The sequence below is a fragment of the Camelus ferus genome, chromosome 21, assembly GCF_009834535.1.
Source record: "Camelus ferus isolate YT-003-E chromosome 21, BCGSAC_Cfer_1.0, whole genome shotgun sequence".
Classification (NCBI taxonomy): Eukaryota; Metazoa; Chordata; class Mammalia; order Artiodactyla; family Camelidae; genus Camelus; species Camelus ferus.
The window spans coordinates 25711767-25729739 of record NC_045716.1 but is presented as its reverse complement, the minus strand read 5'-3'; the positions used below and the strand labels follow the sequence as shown (position 1 = coordinate 25729739).

The 17973-nt window shown below is 51.3% G+C and overlaps 1 protein-coding gene across 1 annotated transcript; it reads right to left on the bottom strand.

The window, feature by feature from the left end:
- Positions 1-1606: 1606 nt before the first annotated feature.
- On the bottom strand, positions 1607-17972 carry ITGA10 (integrin subunit alpha 10). The gene is given in 31 exon segments (XM_006172746.3): positions 1607-3221; positions 3520-3633; positions 3910-4005; positions 5387-5500; positions 5615-5695; positions 5953-6066; positions 6233-6317; positions 6757-6846; positions 7004-7080; positions 7567-7659; positions 7824-7965; positions 8119-8204; positions 8402-8515; positions 9087-9229; positions 9325-9491; positions 9904-10034; positions 10338-10409; positions 10411-10542; positions 10679-10822; positions 11036-11184; positions 11398-11542; positions 11781-11854; positions 11990-12155; positions 12360-12510; positions 13170-13318; positions 13501-13628; positions 14661-14775; positions 15000-15091; positions 15294-15403; positions 15603-15714; positions 17200-17972. Coding segments are annotated over 31 exon segments (3504 nt in total). The 5' UTR covers positions 17252-17972; the 3' UTR covers positions 1607-3155.
- Between the last annotated feature and the right edge of the window lies 1 nt (position 17973).

The window sequence follows — 17973 nt, the reverse complement described above, 5'->3', positions numbered from 1 at the left end:
TCACTGCTTTCACAAATAGCTGAATGCTCAGGCTCTTACAATCTACGACAGCTCCCTTTCTGACCAGTGGTTAATCCTCCTGGAATGCCTCCTCTCACACTTGGTGGTCCCTCAAAGTTTTCCCTTATAACCTTCCCACCCCCACCCAAAAAAGTGTGCCTCTTGTGTGTGACACACTTCTTAATACCTCCTGCTATGTTGTCCAGCAACCAGCTTTCTGTATTTGCCATTATTTGTTTATATGTTTGCTTCCCCAACTAGACTGGGCTCTTTGATGGTAGGAGTTGTATTTTATATTATTCCCATTGCCTAGGACATAGTTGGTGCTTAATTTCTGATGAATGAATGAAGGAATGAAGGAAAGAACAAAGGAGCAACAATGAGAAGAAAGCAACACTTGTGTGTCTGGGGACAGCCTGTTGTTTCTACAGTTGCTTCGCAAACCAGCTGGGCTTCAACGAAGAGGTAATAGGCTTATTGAAGAAGAGGTTGGGATAAAGAGGGGCGATCTGTCAACATATCCATAGCTTCAGTCCCCACCCCAGAAGCAGTATGCTCCATAAAGTTTGATCAAGCCATAGCTTATATGAAGTGTATTGAAGGCCATCATGGACTTCTCTTGCCACAAAATAACTCACCAGCTTGCCACAGAATGGTTGTCCCTGCCTAATAGGCAAAACAGGCCTATTCTCAGGGTTAGGCAGCAAAGGCAGAGACATGGTCTCTAGAAGGCCATTGTTGAAGTGCACATGTTCCTTGAGGGTACTGGAAGAACTCTGGGTGTATGAAGAAATTGAATAGATTTGATTTCTGCCATTAGAACCTTAAGTTAATCATCTAAGTATCACCTTAGTGGGCACAGAGGGTTTAGAGGGCTTATTTCAAAGGGAATGAGGCATAGAAAGGCTAAGAGTTAGTGGGAGGAGACAATAACACCGAAGAAACAAATCTTCAGGGTCTGTGGAGGGCAGGTGAGTCACCAGATCAGGTGCACCACCTGCTGCTTCAATGCACCTTCTCTCTTAGTCCGCGCAACACACAGTAGGTGGGGTAGATTATTTTATAACAAAATATTTCTGTAACAATAGTTACCATTCATTGAGTACTTACTATATGCTCACTTTACTTGAGTCATCTCATTTAGTCCTCACACCCTAATAACTTTACAGTCAAGAAAGCCAAGACTTAGAGATGTTAAATCTGTTCAGGGTCAAATAGGGTTTAAGTGGTATAGCTTAGGTTTAAACCCAAGTCTGGCTTGATTCTTAACCACTGTACTACACAGCCTCTTATTGCTATTTGAGCCTCGGGTAGTTATGACTTGCCCAAGGCCACACAGCTAATAAATGGCAGACCTGGGGTTTCAATCTAGGTGTAAGTGCTAACCAAACCCACACGTTTACACCCTGTGCTCACCTAAGCAGGTGAGGGTTTCAGGAGGCTAGAGAACACCTCCAGTGGAAGAGTCCCAGAAAACATTTCAAATACTTCATAACTTTGCCTTCCAGGGACCAACTGTATAAGGTCGCAGGTGAACCAAGACTCCACCCCTTAACATTTGCGAGCAGCCTGCATACATCCCAGGGAACGCACATAGAGCCAGAAGTCATTTGACACTGAACTTTATTTGTTCTGACCATCTGATACACTGTCCACCCTGCTAGGAAACAGAGACAATGCCGTCTGCAAAAGGCCAGAGACACATCAAAATAAACACTGTAACCAGAGCTCAAGAACAGCCTTGCAGGACAGGGTCTGTGGCTGCTAGTCAAACTGCCCAATCAGGTCCCCTCTCTTTTCAGCTCTAAATGGGTGCTAATTCTTTGAATGGCTGTCAGAGCTGCCCTCTGGAGACCAATAACTGACTTTGGTACCCAAAGTCTTGATTACAAAAAAATATAAGTTACCTAGGTGTCAATGAGAATCCAACTCTCTTTACTGGCCATGACCAAAAAAATGGGAGTCAGGGGGTGGGATGGTCCAGAAATTAACTTGGGACTTTCCAGTAAACATCACGCAAGGGCTGGCAAACTGATTCCACCAGAGAAGCCCCACAAGATATGACTGGAGATCCTCCAGAAGCATTTCCTAGGAGCTATCTGTGCTACACAACCAGTGCCAAGCAAGTAAGGGCTTGCTCCTCAGAGATCTCCTGCACCTACTTCAGCTGCTTCCCTAACATGGACCCCATGTGTTCAGACCCCATAGGGCTGCAGCTTCCCAAAGCTGGTAAGCTGAAAGGGTTTCCCACCATCAAGCGGCAATCCTCTCCCTTCTCTCTTTCTATGACGAGGCTCCAAGGAGGGCTCAGGAGCTGGTGAGGCCTGAGAGAGGAGGAAACTGCCTGGGGCATTCAGTCTTCTGTTATTCCTGCTCTAGCCACGTGGGGGCCTCTGGCTCCAGAGAATTGGGCACCCAGCCCTGGCTTTGCTCCCAGGGAAGGCTGCGGAGTTGGGAAACCCTTGCCCAGCAGGCCTGGGGCAGCTCCCTTTCGCCAGCACCTGAGGGCGGGCGAGTGCACCAGGAAAGTCTCAGGTTTCAGTGGGATGGCAGTTGCCTGTCTAAAGGCTTCTCTGTTCCTTGGAATTGTACAGAATGTCTCTTGTGGCTTCTCCTCCTCCCTCCTTTTTTCCTGTTGACGCTCCCCATCCGGCTCTCTGAATCACCAGACTCCACAGGAAAGCAGCAGATGTTGACTTTACTTTTTCAAGCCAACGTCAGCTCTCTCCTGTGGAGTGGGGAGCAGGCAGGAAGGTGAGAAGCGGGAAATGGAGGAAGATGACCCCCATCCCTTCCAAATTGTGAGCGAGGACGTAGAGGGAAACTGAAGGAAGTCAGAGAACAAGGCAAAAAATTTTAGATTCCTGGGGGTTGGGGAGAAAGGGCCCTACACCAAAGCCCCAGTGTTGGCTCTGGAACCAGGATCATGAGGAGGGAAGCACAGGGTGGGGGTGTTCCTGGTTTTGGTTCCAGCCCTTCTTGTCTGAGGTAAGGCCTCATCTCTTGCCAGCAGCATCCTCGTGACTCAAAAGTCAGGCTGCAGGTCTGGGGAGATCAGAGGCTTCTTCTTGTCCCATCTGAGGCCCCCAAACTCCGCTCTTATGCAAGTCTTTTGGAGAAGCTGCCAGGAGGACTTTCTAGAGTTTATTCCACATTCACTGTTCCAGTTTCTCTTCTCTTTTTTCTCCCTCGGGGATTTTCTTACGGGTAAAGAAGCCAAGCTATAGAGGAAGAGATAAGAGTCATTGCCAAATGCCCTGCCTAGGGGCCTTGCCAACAGCCCTGAGATGTATCTGAAGTCTTCCATTTTGTTCTGCTTCCAAAAATGAGGTTCAAATTTATTGTATTTGGCTTAGTTTAATTCAACCAACATTTGCGGAAGAGAGTGAAGGCGATCTGGGCATGACACCCACAGCCTGCTTAGCTGTCCCGCACAAATCCAGTTCTCCGGTGCTATAATCAGGGATCCCTTAACGCGTGGGCGCCGTGCCCAGGACTCCTCACCGGAGCAGGGCTTACCTTCCAGAGGCAGAAGACAAGGAGCGCGAGCAGGAGCAGCCCTCCCAGGATGCTGCCAACGAGGACCCACAGGGAGAGGAGCACGGGGCGGGTCTGAATCACCTCCAGGAGGCTCTGTACAGGGAGGAGAGTTGTTTTTTACTTGCACACTTTGGGCCGGCTAGCCTCGCCCCACACTGTAGCAAAGCCAACCTTAACACAGGAGAATAAAAGGAAAGAAACTGAGGTAGGAAGGGAGGCGGTGGGACCCCCACCATTCTGATTTTTCCCTTCTGACCCCCTGACTGCAGCCTAATGAAGATGCCTCTGTTCTGAGAAAGCTCACAGGTGCCCTTATCTCATCCCCACCCTCACAAGTTTCACGGCTCTCAAACTCAGTCTCCAACCTACCTCACTCCAACGGGAGGCTTCAGTCAGCCGCAGGACACTCCCCTCCTCAGTTCCCAGCTCAAAGGTGCTGACCACTGTTAGAGACTTGAATTTGGCCTGTGGATGAGAAGACATTTAAAGTGAGCCATCATCACGGGATATGGCTCCCAGAACCCCTATAGCAAGGGTGAGGCTGAGAGGTGCAGCTCCCAGGACCCTCCAGACCAGAGGAAAAGATTGGAGAACAATGGGGAAAGAGAGGAAGGGTTATAGATGGAAAGCCTCTGACCCTTCCTGTACTGTGTTTGCTCAGCTTGAAATTCATTCAACTCCTACCCTTCCTTCAGGCTGAAGTTTAGATGTCCTCCCCTCTGGGAAGCAGGAAAGTGTCTTTTCCAAACCTCCACCACCCTGGGCTGGGTTAGAATATTCTCTTTACTTCTCTTTCAGCAGTGAGCTATAAGATTTTTGAGGTCAAGGGTAGTACCTTAGTAATTTATGTGTCCCAAGTACCTAGCACAGTTTCTCAACAAATCTTTGTTGAAAGAATAAATAAATGAATTTTTAAAAGGATACCAAAGGGAGATAAAGAGAGAACCAGACTTAGAGAGGGATGGTCTGTCAGACCTAACTTCCCTGAGACATACCTACACCCCAGGGATCTTGTGTTATTCAAAGTAGATGGCACGTGGGAAGGCACAATATAAACCCCTAGCACTAAAGAGCTGTTACAACCAAGATTTCATCTCCGTGCTCAGGAAATCACACCGACTCCTGCCTGCCTGTCCTGTTAAGTTCAATTTCATCTCCCTAGCTTTAAAGAGCTTTCATACTCTAGATCCCTTTCAGCTATGCAATGTCACTTCCCAGCACCTCCCTGCATGTGATGTCAACTATTTATTCATTCGTTTAACAACAATGTATTAAATCAGCACAGTAAGTTAGGCATGGTGCTAAATGTTGGCCATATTCTCCTCAGTGTCTACCTAAGTCAGGGCCTTTTATACAGTAGGTACTTGATGGGTCGATTGAATTTAGGTGTCCTGTAAATGTTGACTGATTATTGATACAGCACTAAGCGATGATAAACGGAGGGAAATAGAAACACAAGGATAGTAACTAGCTTCTAGTGAGTCCATCTCATTGTTCATCATTTTTTCACTCTTCTCTTAAATTCTTCTTTTGGGGGGGAGTCATTAGGTTTGTTTGGTTGGTTGGTTGGCTGGTTAATAGAGGTGCTGGGGTTGAACACAGGACCTCGCACATGCAAAGCAAGCCCTCTACCACTGAGCTATATCCCTACTAATTTATTCTTTACAAAAACCCCATGAAGTAGGTATTATCTTAGAGATAAGGAGAAAGAAGCTTAAAAAAATTAAATAACTGTGGTAGAAGGAGACAAAGCTAGAACTTGAACAGAGTCGGTCTACCCGAAAAGCCTGTGCTAAAGTCCCAGATAGGAGCAGAAGGGGAGAGCAGTAAGAAAGGAAGAGTTTACCCTCCGGAAAAATTCATTGTGAACCAGCCTCAGTAGCCCGACAGACACCTCTGTCCCCTTTGCCAGTCGCCCAAGGTGGCACCTCACGACCTGACACCGAGCATTGCTCCCGTTCTACCAGAAGAGAGAGACAGATCAGGACCTTGGGGTAGAGAGACCCCCCTCCGCCCCACAGCTCCCCCCTGCATTCCCATGCTGGAAGCCCTCTTCACCCTCTGTGACTCGTACCAGCCTGCTTGTGTCCTGAAGCTCCTCTGGATGCACAGGGCGGCCTGGGGGCTCAGTCAGGTTCTGCACTGTGCAGCTTGCCTAGAGGAAGATCCAACTTAAGGGACCCTCCGATGGTGAGGGCCAGCCACTCCAGGCTAAGCAGGAGCATACCGCCCACACTCCTGCAGTTCTTCCCTGGGTAATCCCGTTCTTTCTTCTCAAGGCAGCTATGTGCGTGAAAGAAAGGTCTCCCGGGGAAGGAGGAGCCCTGAGAGCAATGACCCAGCAGACAGGGAGCTGGGTGAGTCCACCAGATCGAGGTGGCGGGGTTCCATGCGCCCCTGGCCCAGACTCACGTTGTTAGTGATGACTTGAGACAGGGACAGGAAATAATGGCCCCCATGGGCCACAGCTGGAAGGAGGGCTGAGATGATGAGGCCACTGACCACATAGCAGCCAAGGTTCTGAACCTAAAAGGAGGATTGGAAATGAGAAGAGGTGGGAGATAGAGAAGGAGCCTTCTTATCTGTTCCCTTTACCCTGGATACCACTGAAATCTACAAGAGATGCTTCCGTCACTTCCCCAAGGACTCCCCCCCTCCCCCTGCTCATGCCAAGGCCCCTCCAGCTTCTCACCCTAAGAGTGGTTTTGAATTCGGGGCCAGGGCCCACTGGGAGGGTCCCATGTGGGTGAACCTCATAGCGGTGCAGAGTGGACTCACTGCATGGACACCAAGTCAGGAAGTACATGGTCACAGCCATGACACAGACGCAGGGGCACATGATCAGCACACAGACATGGATTCAGGGGAGGCAAGGCCAGCACATGGATAAAGAGATGGGGGTACACAGAGAAGACAGAAACGGGACATGACATAGACTTGGCATATACTTCATGACCACATCCCATTTTCCCTCACCCGAGCTCCAATCCCTAGGGCACAGCAAAGCCCTACGCCTAGGAGGTATAGGTATACCCATGCCCAGGGAAGTAAGATGTTTAAAAGAGAAATTTCAGCATGAGTGGGACTGAGGGCAAAAAGATGGAGGAGCCCCAGGGGTTTGGTGTTCAGGAACGCTGAAGCACATGGAGGGAGAGGGAGGAAATGGAGTATGAATCTGAGGTCAGGATGGAGTCCCAGCGGGAAGCTAGGCCGTACCTAGCAAATAGGAGGTGAGGCTCATATTGGATGTAGGCTGAGGTCTGGACTGTGTTGTCTTGAAGGGTTCCGTTTCTCTCCAGGCTGTTGCTGTAGGGTCAGGGGGAGAGGCTCATGTCCCAGCCCTGTCTCAGGCACCCCTCTCTGGAGTAAAGGAGCCAGTGCTGTTTCCACCCCTCCACCCCCTACCTCCCCACTGCCAAGACCCAGCAGGAGAGGGCCAGGAGGAAATTCTCCTTGTCCTCACCTGGCAGCAGTTAGCCTCACAAGGACCTGGCTCAGGAGGAAGGAGCAGCTAAACTCAAACTCCAGAAGAAAGGTCACCTGAGGGCAAGGGACATGGGGTCACAGGAGATTTCTTTTCATGGGGCCGCTACAGAGGAAAAGGAGTCATTGTGTGCCTCCTCCCCTAAACTGCCAGGCCCCACAGATTCCAGCCCCTGCTCTCTCAGAGCCCTTCCTTCCTTCCTTCCTCCCTCCCTTCCTTCCTCTCTCCCTCCCTTCCTTCCTTCCTTCCTTCCTCCCTCCCTTCCTTTCTTCCTTCATTCCTTCCTCCCTCCCTTCCTTCGTTCCCGCCCTCCCTCCTTCCTTCCTCTCTTTCTCTCTCGCTCCCTCTTTTTCTTTCTTTCTTCTTGAAATAGTCCCCTGGGCTATACAGTAGAAACTTGTCACTTAACTATTTTATACACCGTAGTTAGCATCTGCACATCTCCAACTCCTAATTTATCCCTTCCACCTCCCTTTCCCTCTGGTAACCATAAATTTGCTTCCCCTGTCAGAGCCCCTTTCTCATCCCGGGCCCCAGCTCACCTTGCCTCCAGACCGGAAGACAGGATGCCCCACGCTGCAGAGTCGGGAGTGAGGGGAAGGGGCTGCACATTCCACCTTTACTGCGCTGTCCCTCTGAGAGCAGAGCACCGAGGGTGGAGGCTGGAGCTGGGGCTGCCACTGCTCTCCTGCCTGCAGCTTCTAAATGCAGCCTTTCCCCAGAGCCCCTCACAGCCAACACCCCAGTCTTCTTCCTCCTCCTTCCCCGACTCCTCCCCAGCTCCCTCCCGCAAGGGCACCTGAGGAGTGAAGCTGGACAGATGGAGGTTTCTAGAAAAGCTGAGGCTCAGGCTCGTGTTGTAGGCGTTTTCCTCCCTGTTCTCCAGAGCTGCTGACACGAGCACCTTTCGCCGACCACCCCGAACCACAAAGGGCTCCTTCCTAGGAGGGGCGGGTAAAGGAGGGCCCAGACTTGAGGGGTGCCAGAAGCCTCACTTCTCTTTTCCTGGGTGAGAATCAACCCTCCGTCTCCCTTCAGGCCCCCTCTGGTCTGTCTCAGGTCACCCTGGTTTGGCCAGGTCATGTCCATCCCACCTGGAGCCTCTGATGTCCATACTGGCTCGAAGTGCCAGATCTGTGACACATTCATTGTCGGGGCCGCAGTCCTTTGAGAAGGGGACCTAGAGGGGAGAGAAGGGCTGAGGGCTGAGAGGAAGACAAGGAGAAGGAACGGGACTGGAGGAGAAGTGGAAAGACAAGAGGGGGTGCCCAGGTCAGATTCTGCTGTCGTCCCATGTCTCCTCCCTCTTTAAGCTTGAATGCACTGAGAAGGGCAGTGTTGGGACCCAGGGGCAGGGCAGGGCTTGGCACTGCTGACCAGCTTTCGTATGAAGGTGGGTGAGCCCTCTTCCAGCACAGGTCCTGGCTTTGTGGTGTTGTCCAAAGCAAAGGTCACAGTCAAGACGACTGGCCGGAGGTAATCTGATGTGTCCTGAGAGAAACCAGGGTCAAGGATCACGCAAAGCCGCGGTTAGGGATACAACCCAGGCCACCGGCTGAATGCGATCATGAGGGTGATCATTTACTGAGCATTCTCCGTGTGCTTGGCACTGTCCTCAGGTTTTATGAAGACTATTACATTTGCGGGGAGGGTATAGCTCAGTAGTAGAGTGCACACTTAGCATGCATGAGGTCTTGGGTTCAATCCTCAGTAATTCCACTTAAATAACTAAATAAACAAATAAATAAATAACCCTAATTACCTCCCCCTCAAAAGACTATGACATTTAATTCTAAGACACCTCCTATGACACAGTCATCTTCACTATCCCCCCTTTCCAGGCAGGGAAACTAAGGCTTGCAGGTTATGTGGCTTGCCGGAATTCACAGGTAGTACATGGCAGAGCTGCGCTTCAAACCTGGACTAGCCTCGCTCCCAGGTTTGGACTTTCTCACTTTCCTGGCTTTGGCTTTCTTGCCAGTCCAGCAGAAACCTCCCCTCTGATCCAGCCTTCCTCTCACCCCCAGGCCCTGATGCAAAGCAGTTCCTGCCCACTCCTCACCTGCACGTGGAAGTGAAGCTGCTCACAAGTGACATTCCCCACACTTAGCCAGAGCCGCCGAGGGGACAGTCTCTGGCCAGAGCCATCAAACGCTGCACGGGCCCCAGCTGTCCACTCATCCAGTGATGCTGTGAACCGCACATCTGAATGAGGCAGGCAAGAGTGGAGGTGGAGAAAGGTCCAGAGACCATGGCAGGCTGGGGTTCAGAGTTGCCTGGGATGCACTCTAGTCACTCACAGAATCGGCGATCCCAGCGGCCAGGAGTGCGGGAGGTCACTTGGAAGCAAAGGGCTGCGGATAGGCAGGCTGCCTCCTGGCCTCGCCGCCTGCAGTCCCTCTGAACCACACTGATGGCTGGCGGGGTCACTTCCAGTGAAGGGGCCAGGTGGACAATGGGCCGGGAGCTGGGAATAGGGAGGGAAAGAAATTCTACCAGTGGAAGGAAAGCCCTTTGAGAAAGGCAATCTCCAGTGATTCCCTCCCTGAGGTCAAAGGAAAGAATAAGGGGCTAGGTGACAGGTGACACATGTGTCTCCACCCTGCAACCTTCTGACAGAAGTAAGATAACAGCCAACATTTAACAAGGACTTTGCACGTGCTAGGCCCAGTCTTATGGTCTTTACATGGATTATTGTATTTAATCCTCACAACAAGCCTACAAGGCAGGTACTATTATTATTCTCATTTTATACACTAGGAAATGGAGGCACAGAGTAAGCTGATCAAGAAATCCAAATCCAAGTTTGTGACCCCAAAGCCCTTGCTTTTAACAGCTGTGCTATGCCATCCACTGCTACCCGAGCTGGGACCGCTCACCTGAGCAGGACGGCTGCCCCTTGGGCACCCACAGCCACATCTACCAGGTCATCTCCATCCAGATCTAGCCGGCCATCCACACTCCGGCCAAAGTAGCTGAGGGCCTGTGGCATGGAGACAGCAGCAACCCGCTGAGAGGGAGAGAGGAGGGACTGAGCAGGGGCTTACACACCGGGTTCCCTAGGTCCCCCACCTGGCTCTTTCTAACTCTTCCCCCAGGCATGAGGCGGAACAGGAGGAGCTTGCCTGCGTTCAACAGTCCCTGGTACAGCAACACGTTTCCTACCCTACCACTTACCTTTTCGACTACTGATAAAAAAAGCACTGGTTCAGTTTGGGTTTCAAGCCCAGGGGAGCAATGATCAGCAAAGAGTGCACCTCCCTCCCCCACCCTTCCTCCCACCACACCCCAGCTTTATCTGGGCACTCCTGACCTGGGCAGGACGGGGCCTGACTCCACTCCGGCTCCCATGGTATATGTACAGAGCTCCGCGGTGCCCGTCCTCCTAGGGGCGCCCCCACAGCCACATCAGCAAAACCATCCTGGTTCAGATCAGGAAGGGCACCCATGGCAAAGCCAAACCGAGCATCCTGGGGGGGTTCTGGCTGAAGTGTTCCCTGGAGTGTCAGCAAGGACTGCTGATGGAGGTGAGAAGACGGACAATGCTGATTTGACAGTCCCAGCCTCTCAGCCAGCCCTCAGATGCACGCGCCTTCCCTTCTTCCCTCCCCTTCCCCCCGACAAACAAATTCTAGGAGGTCCAGCAAGTCTCACCTGGCCCACCAGATACACATAGACACGTCCTGTCTCCTTGTTCTGGGGCCCCAGGAACATGGGGGCGGCCACGAGTAAGACGTCAGTTGTTCCATCTCCATCCGTATCCAATGGGCAGAGCTCACTGCCGAAGTACGAGCCAATCTGGGGAGTGGTGGGTAGTGGTGACCCCAGAGGAAGGAGAAGGGAAGATTATAACAATGGGAAGCACCTTCCAATCTGGGCCTCACCCCCTTGACAGACTCTGCCAACTAGAATTCAACGCAGACTTTTCAGGCCCCTTCACTTCCCAGCCCCCACCCCCAGCCTGGAGATCCCTTAGGACCTAAGGGTCCCACCCTCCCTTGGATGCCCTACCTGCTCCCCCTGGAGGCTCTGGGCGACCCTCACAGCCCCATCTTTCTTAAACTGGAAGGCGATGACCTTTCCTCGATGTCTAAACCGAGGAGCCCCTGAGAGAAAGAGGCGGCGTCCACCCCGCAAAAGCATGGAGGAAACAGAGTAACCTGGAAGCGGACAAGGAATCAGGGGTGAAAGGAAAAGAAGACGGGGCCAGAGTAGGAGGGCTCCCTAAAGGTATACAAAGGGTCCCAAGGAAAGTAGCAGGTCAGCGAGGACCTGCACAAGTTAAGAGTGAGAACCTTACACCCCGCACCGAGGCAGCATTTTTCTCCCTCCCCTCCACCCTCTCTAGTCCTTTGCAGTTCTCTGCTACTCACCCAGGTAGGCTGCATGGTTCTGTAATGCAGGGGGGAACTCATCTTCTAGGGCTGTCCGTGGCGGGAAGAGGCGGTGATCTTCTCCAAGCCATAACACTGACCCCCCCCAGTCGTAAGCCCCTACCATCCCAAAGAGAATCCCATCCTGTAGGGCAGAACCAGATGGATTTGCTGAAAAGACAGTAGGGAATGAGAAGAAACACACTTTCCGGGAGTGAGAGGGTCACTGAGGGCATGCTTTGGTCAGTTAGAAAAGCATGGGAAGGTCAGCGTGGACACTGGTTAAGGGAGGAAGCTAGAAGAACCCTGGGGTTGTTGTCTGAATTAGAGGTTGGAAGGAGTCATGTTGAGAGGAGTTGTGGAGAGGCCAGAGTCTGTCCAACCTTTAGCTGATGAGTAGAGAAACCAATCTGAGACATTTCCAGCCCAAAGGAGCTTTCATTTTCTCCGTGGGACCCTGAGCATGAGAAAATACAGAGGCAATACAAGAGAAGACCATTCCCTCCCTGACCTACCAAACTCCTTCTAGAACCCCACCTTTATCCCAGCGCTTCTCCTACCCTGTCCTCCACCTCTCCAAGGTAACCATTACCCTCAAGGCCAAAAATTCGGTCCCCTAATGCATCCACGATATCAGTCAGCGCAGCTTCATCTGTGACATTGAAGAAGAACCTCTCGTCTGGATCACTGGCAATAGCTCTGATTTCTCGCAGGAAAGCACTGGGGTCTCGCTGCCGCCGGAGGTAGTGACCAAGGACCTGGGGTCAGAGATCAACATGGGGTCTGTTGGCTGTGCGGAGTGAGCGTCAGAGCTGGTACAGATCCCAGCCAACTGAAGAGAAGAAAGGGAAACATGGCTGATGTCTGGGAAGTGGTTAATGCCCGTGTTCCTCAGGTTCCCAGTCCTCAGTGTCGCTACCCCCACCCGCTGCCGTCCTTTCAGATCTGGAGCTGATTCTCACAGCTATCCCGTAGCGTGTCACTCTTCCAGCCTCACAGGCCTTCAGTGCTGTGGGGAGCTCCTCTCCATCATGTGATTCTCCATCAGTGACAACCACCAGTAGCCTGGCAGCCTCTGGTCGGCCCCCACGGGACTGACTGAATCCTTCTGTGCTAAGAAGAGAGAGGACTGAAGTACAATGAGATGTATGCAGACAGATACACGCCCACACAGTACTTAACACTGCCAGCCATCCACTGAGGTCAGGCCTCTTGCCTGTAGCCCATCTCTCCAACTGTCTAGTGCAGAGAAAGGCACGGAGTGCAAGCTCAAATGTCTGAACATCATAGAACATGTGGAGCAGCGTATCATCAATCCAAAGAAGTTTAAATCCACACATTCATAGATTCAATCGGCAAATATTGTATTTGAAAGGACAAATATTAAGGGAATGTAGAATAGAGAAGAATGGCCAGGCCAGGGAAGTCTTCTGGGAGACGAGTTTTGTCACGTTTGGAGAATGAGCTAGGACATGAGTGGCGGAGAACCTGAGGGCCAAGGTCAAAGTGGGATGGGGGTGTACAGACAGACAGAATTCCGTCTACAGAGAGCAAGAAGCGGAAATGTGGACAGACACAGACACAGACACTGTGGAAACGCAGGGAGAAGGAGCGCAGGGGCAGCCTGCCTCGCCTCTCCCACCCACCGTCCCGGCGCAGACAAAGATAAGCTTGCAGGACACCTTGGGACGTACACACTGCACTCCAAACCCGCCTCTAACCCTTCTAGACCCTCCCACTCGCCTCCCACGCTCCCCCTCCCAGTGCCTCACCAGGCCACCGTGATTGCTTCAGCAGTCTTTGTTTCTCGCCCCTCTCGTCGGCTCAGGTTCCTTGCTGCTCTCACCACTTCTTCTTTGGTTCGGAAATCCCCCAGGGACCACTCGTGTACAGAGCTCTCTCCATACTGTACCAGCCCGACCTGAGAATGCAGTGTGCACGTTGGAATGGGATGTGCGGGGGGCGCAGGGGGTGGGGGTGGCAGAAGAAGGTATGTGAGGGAGGGGAGATGGGCACCTGGATACTACTGAAGCTACTGTCCACATCTTCCTCCTCTCTCCCTGTCTCTCCCCCTCCAAGTCCATCTGTATTGCCTTCTCTTACCTGTATCTGCTCCGGGTCAATAAACAATCTCCCTACCAGTCTTCGTAGGAAGGTCTGAACTTCAGACCAGGGATAGATGCTGTTGGAGCCATCCAAGACAATGACGACATCCATGTAGGTGGGGCAGCCTAGGAGGAGGGGCGTGGTGATGAGGAACAGAGGGGCAGGGGATACTGGGCATGGGGGTGACAGGGGAAGAGGTCACAGGAAGGCACGTTCAATTCAAACATTTATTAGGCACTTCTTACATGCAAGGAAGGTAGTGTGCCAGGTCCTGGGTAAATACAGAAATAGGTAAAAGAAACAAACAAACAAACAAAAACAAAGCGTAAATACAGGACAGAAATAGACTCATAGACAGAGAATACAGACTTGTGGTTGCCAGGGTGGGTGGAGGGTGGGAAGGGATAGACTGGGATTTCAAAATTGTAGAATAGATAAACAAGATTACACTGTATAGCACAGGGAAATATATACAAAATGTTATGATAACTCACAGAGAAAAAAATGTGACAATGAGTGTGTATATGTCTATGAATGACTGAAAAATAGTGCTGAACACTGGAATTTGACACAACATTGTAAAATGATTATAAATCAATAAAAAATGTTAAAAAAAAAAGAAATAGGTAAAAGAGAAGATGAGCACACATACAATTTACTAAAAAACAGAGAAGAAGGAATTAAGTGCTAGGTAGAAACATAGCACCACTCTGCTGCTGGAGAACAAAAGAGGGTCAGTTCTGCTGGTGGGGAAGCAAAGGAGGCAGCAACTGAGAAGATACTGAAGACTGGAGGTGCTGGAGGAGCGGGGAATATGAGGAAAGGCATCTGGGTGGAGAACACTTTAAACAAAGGGAGGTAGAGGTATAAAGATAGATGACACACAGGAGAATGGCGAGGTGAAGGCTACAGACGAGGTGCAGGGTATGGAGGGACACAGGTGGAGTTGGTTAAATCAGTTCGTGGAGTCTTGATACCCTCGTAAAGAGTCTGAATTCTAATCTGTTAGGAAACATGGAGCTTTTGCAGGCACATTAGGTAGCAATGAGGATAGCCATGCAGGCCCCCCGCCAAGCATCACACCCTGCAGCCCCATCTTTTCCCCACCCTGCACCCTGTTCTGGGAACCGAGTCCTCAGTCCCTGCTCCTGGCTCACGTTGCGCGGTGGGTGCCAGACTTCCCTGGGGCTGAAACGAAGCATCTACGTGGGTGCAGATCCCAGAACTGAAGACAGAGGAGCCGCAAGCACGCGACCAGAGAGGGGCACAAGCCTGGGGATGGGTGGGGGGAAACAGTTACTCCCAGGCTTGGGAGGGCACCCTCAGAACATGCTCCTGGTCAAAGGAGCCATTGAGTCCACTCCCCGAGAGTCCCCTCCTTGCTGTCTAGGTTTAACTCCTTGACGGCTACACATAGACCAGTTTCCCTTACCATGCCACCCTTTTCTCTACCACGAACTTTCAGAAACCCCGCCACCACCCTTTCCTTAGCTTACCATGAATCCCCCGTCACCATCTGTCTCTAGTAGTGACATCCCCAGGTGCATATTCACAGCAGGACGAGATGAATTTCCTAGTGGGTAGTCACCTGGTTGGAGGGGAGTGGAAGAGATCATGGGGGTCACAGATGGGGTGCTGGAGTTCAGGGTGATTTGGGAAGAGGGTGACATCAGGCTTGAGTCAGGAGCGGGGAGTATGTGGGATATGGAGGTGAAGTGGTGAGGTGTAAGGGGTCAAAGCTACTCATCGAGGTTAGAGTTTAGGAGTGGAAGCATTGGGAACCTTCTTACCCAAGTGGCCCTTGGCACATGGGGCATTGTGAGAGCCCCCTACAGGGCAGCGATAAACGTCCCCTCTTCGGTCGCCTGAAGGCCCATCCCAGGGGGCACCCACCAGCATCCTGGGAGGAGGACATGAATACAAGCATAGTGTGAATATGACACTTGAGATAGACCAGAGGGAAAGGGCACGGGGATAGCAAGTCTAGAGCTCCAGCCACTTCCAAAGAACCAGACAAGTTTACATATCCATCTACTTCACCTCCCCTTTAACAGCTCTAGCACAGTCCCAGTCCCATGGCTCTCTGGTTTCCTCCTCACCATCGCTGTCCACCCACAACATGTTGCAAGACACTGTATCCAAATTCAGCCTCAGGTGGCCCTGGAAATAGGCGTGGGCGATGCACATCCAGGTTAAAGGGGCAGCAGAGACCTGGGGGCCAGGATCATAAAGTTAGCAGGATTCAGTTGGTGTGGCTAATGAATGCCCAGAGGTACAACCAGAGAGACGCCATAAAGAGCATGTTTTGATCTCAATCTCTCTCCCTTCTTCTTACTCATAAGCTCTCCTGGCCTCTGTCAATGTCATGCACCCAGAGCTCCAAGCAAGGACGAGCTCTTTCCTGTGTTTGGGTCAGATGTCTAACGTGTGGCCCTCTGCCATGCTGTTGCACAGCTGTATTTCCATTCCCACCCCCGAAATCTCATTTACAGACATGTCTGAAAGGGTCAAGTTCCTCTTTTCTACATCATTCCTCCTACACATCCTTCTCTCCAAGCTATGAAGGTCAAAAGAGGGAGGCCTTTCTGCAGCCTCAGAACAACTGTTCCTTCCAAAGTCTCCCCAAACCCAGGACCACAGGGAGACAAGAGGTTAAGGAACACTGCAATCCAGGTCTCTCCTTTCCTTCCTCTCTCTTCTTGACTCCCAGCGTCGTTACATCCTCACTTCTTTCTCCAATGTCTAGGTCTCTGGTTGATTCCAGCCCTGAAAACCTCAGTGGTAATTAACTGGGTGGAGCCACTTGCCTGCCCACACACATGGTTTGCCATCCATCCTTTCCAAGTGTCCCATCACCCCCAATTTCTCACAACCCGCTTCCTTTCTAACTCATCCCCCAGCCAGCTGCCCCTACCTACCTGCCTTTCTTCCTTAACTCTCAGCCCACTCTAAGACAACCCCTCCATCTGTACTGGCTGATTCTTCCCTCCCAACCCCTACCCCTTTAAAATCAGAGCTGGTATTTTAGGAAACGAAGATTACAGGGCACTGATGAGGAAAAATTCCAGGCCTCTTGTCCCTCCCATGGTTCTTTCCCTAACTGTGTCTTGTTCCTTCCTTTCAAGCAACCCCCTCTCAGGTCACCCTACCACCACTTACACCAATGGTCACAGTTCTGTCTTACAGCATGCTCAGTTTCAGAAAGGTGTATGTGAGCCTTTTCACATCTAGGAAACCGGCAGGACTGTATGAGCAGGAACTGTATCTCATTGGTTAGGTAAACCCAGGGCTCTGACCATAGTCAATCAGTTATGCCTAGGCCCCAGAGACCACCAAGAATAGGCAGAAATAGGGAGGCGGTAATAGTAATCAGACTAGCCACGAGGAAGGTCAGATCATGTTTCCTCTTGGTCCCTTCACTCCTCCAGGGCTTAGGAGAAAGTTTTAGATGATTGCACACAAATATTACACAAGGCACTGGACAGCTTCAGCCCCTGCCAGGCAGTCATCTGTGTGGGCATAAGAATGCAAACGTGTGTGCACGCGCGCACACACACGCACACACACACGAGGAATGTAGAAATCAGTTAACCCCTCAACCTAACTCCCAAAGAATTTTAACCATAAAGGTCCCAATGCTAAACAATCTCTATCTCTTCCATTCCCACCAGAAACCAAGAACTTAACCTCCCTCACCTGTCAGGAGCACCAAGGGCAAGGACAGGTAAGGGATGAGGGGGAGCTCCATGCCTGGTCGTTCCCTGTCCGTGTGAGAAGTCCTCTGTGCCTCTGTCCCTCTCCTTCTCTGTTTTCTTTACTTTCTCTCCCATCCTGCCCCCTCCCACTGGCAGCTAAAAATAAAGTTGGGAGGAATGGGAGGAGTAATGGTGGGGAGCCCCAGACCAAGGAAAGGAGGACTGACCGATTTTAGTGTATTTCTCTGCCTTGGTGCTGCCCCCTGGAGGCGTCGTCTTAGCATCCAAAGAGAACACAGTTCTTGACTTTCTGTCGTTTCTTTACCTTTCTTTTAGTCTATCTTTGTGGTTCCAGGCAATGCTTTCCTCGAGTTTGGAATAGAAGGCAGGAGCGGGAGATAGACTCTTTTTGCTTCCTAACCTTATTTATCTCAACCTGGGATATGGAAGACGAAAGAGCTGACAACAGTGATACATTTCCCACCTACCCAAGGGAGTCCCACCGTGTGAAGACACAGCCAGCCCACAAACCACGACTTACCATCCCCGCTCCACTTGGTTTTGTTTGTGACTCTTCGCCTATGCTGCCTATGACACCATAGTTTTTGGAGGAGCTATAAACTAGGAACCTGGTGGGAGATGCGCCTTGTGGAACCAGTGTGACTACTTTGCCACAAGGCCCCCAGCTCCTCAGCTGGGCTCTAAACTTCTGAAGTGGGGGCCGTGGAGCCTCTCAGCTTTTTGTGTCTCTACCATTTAGTATTATGCCCTGCAC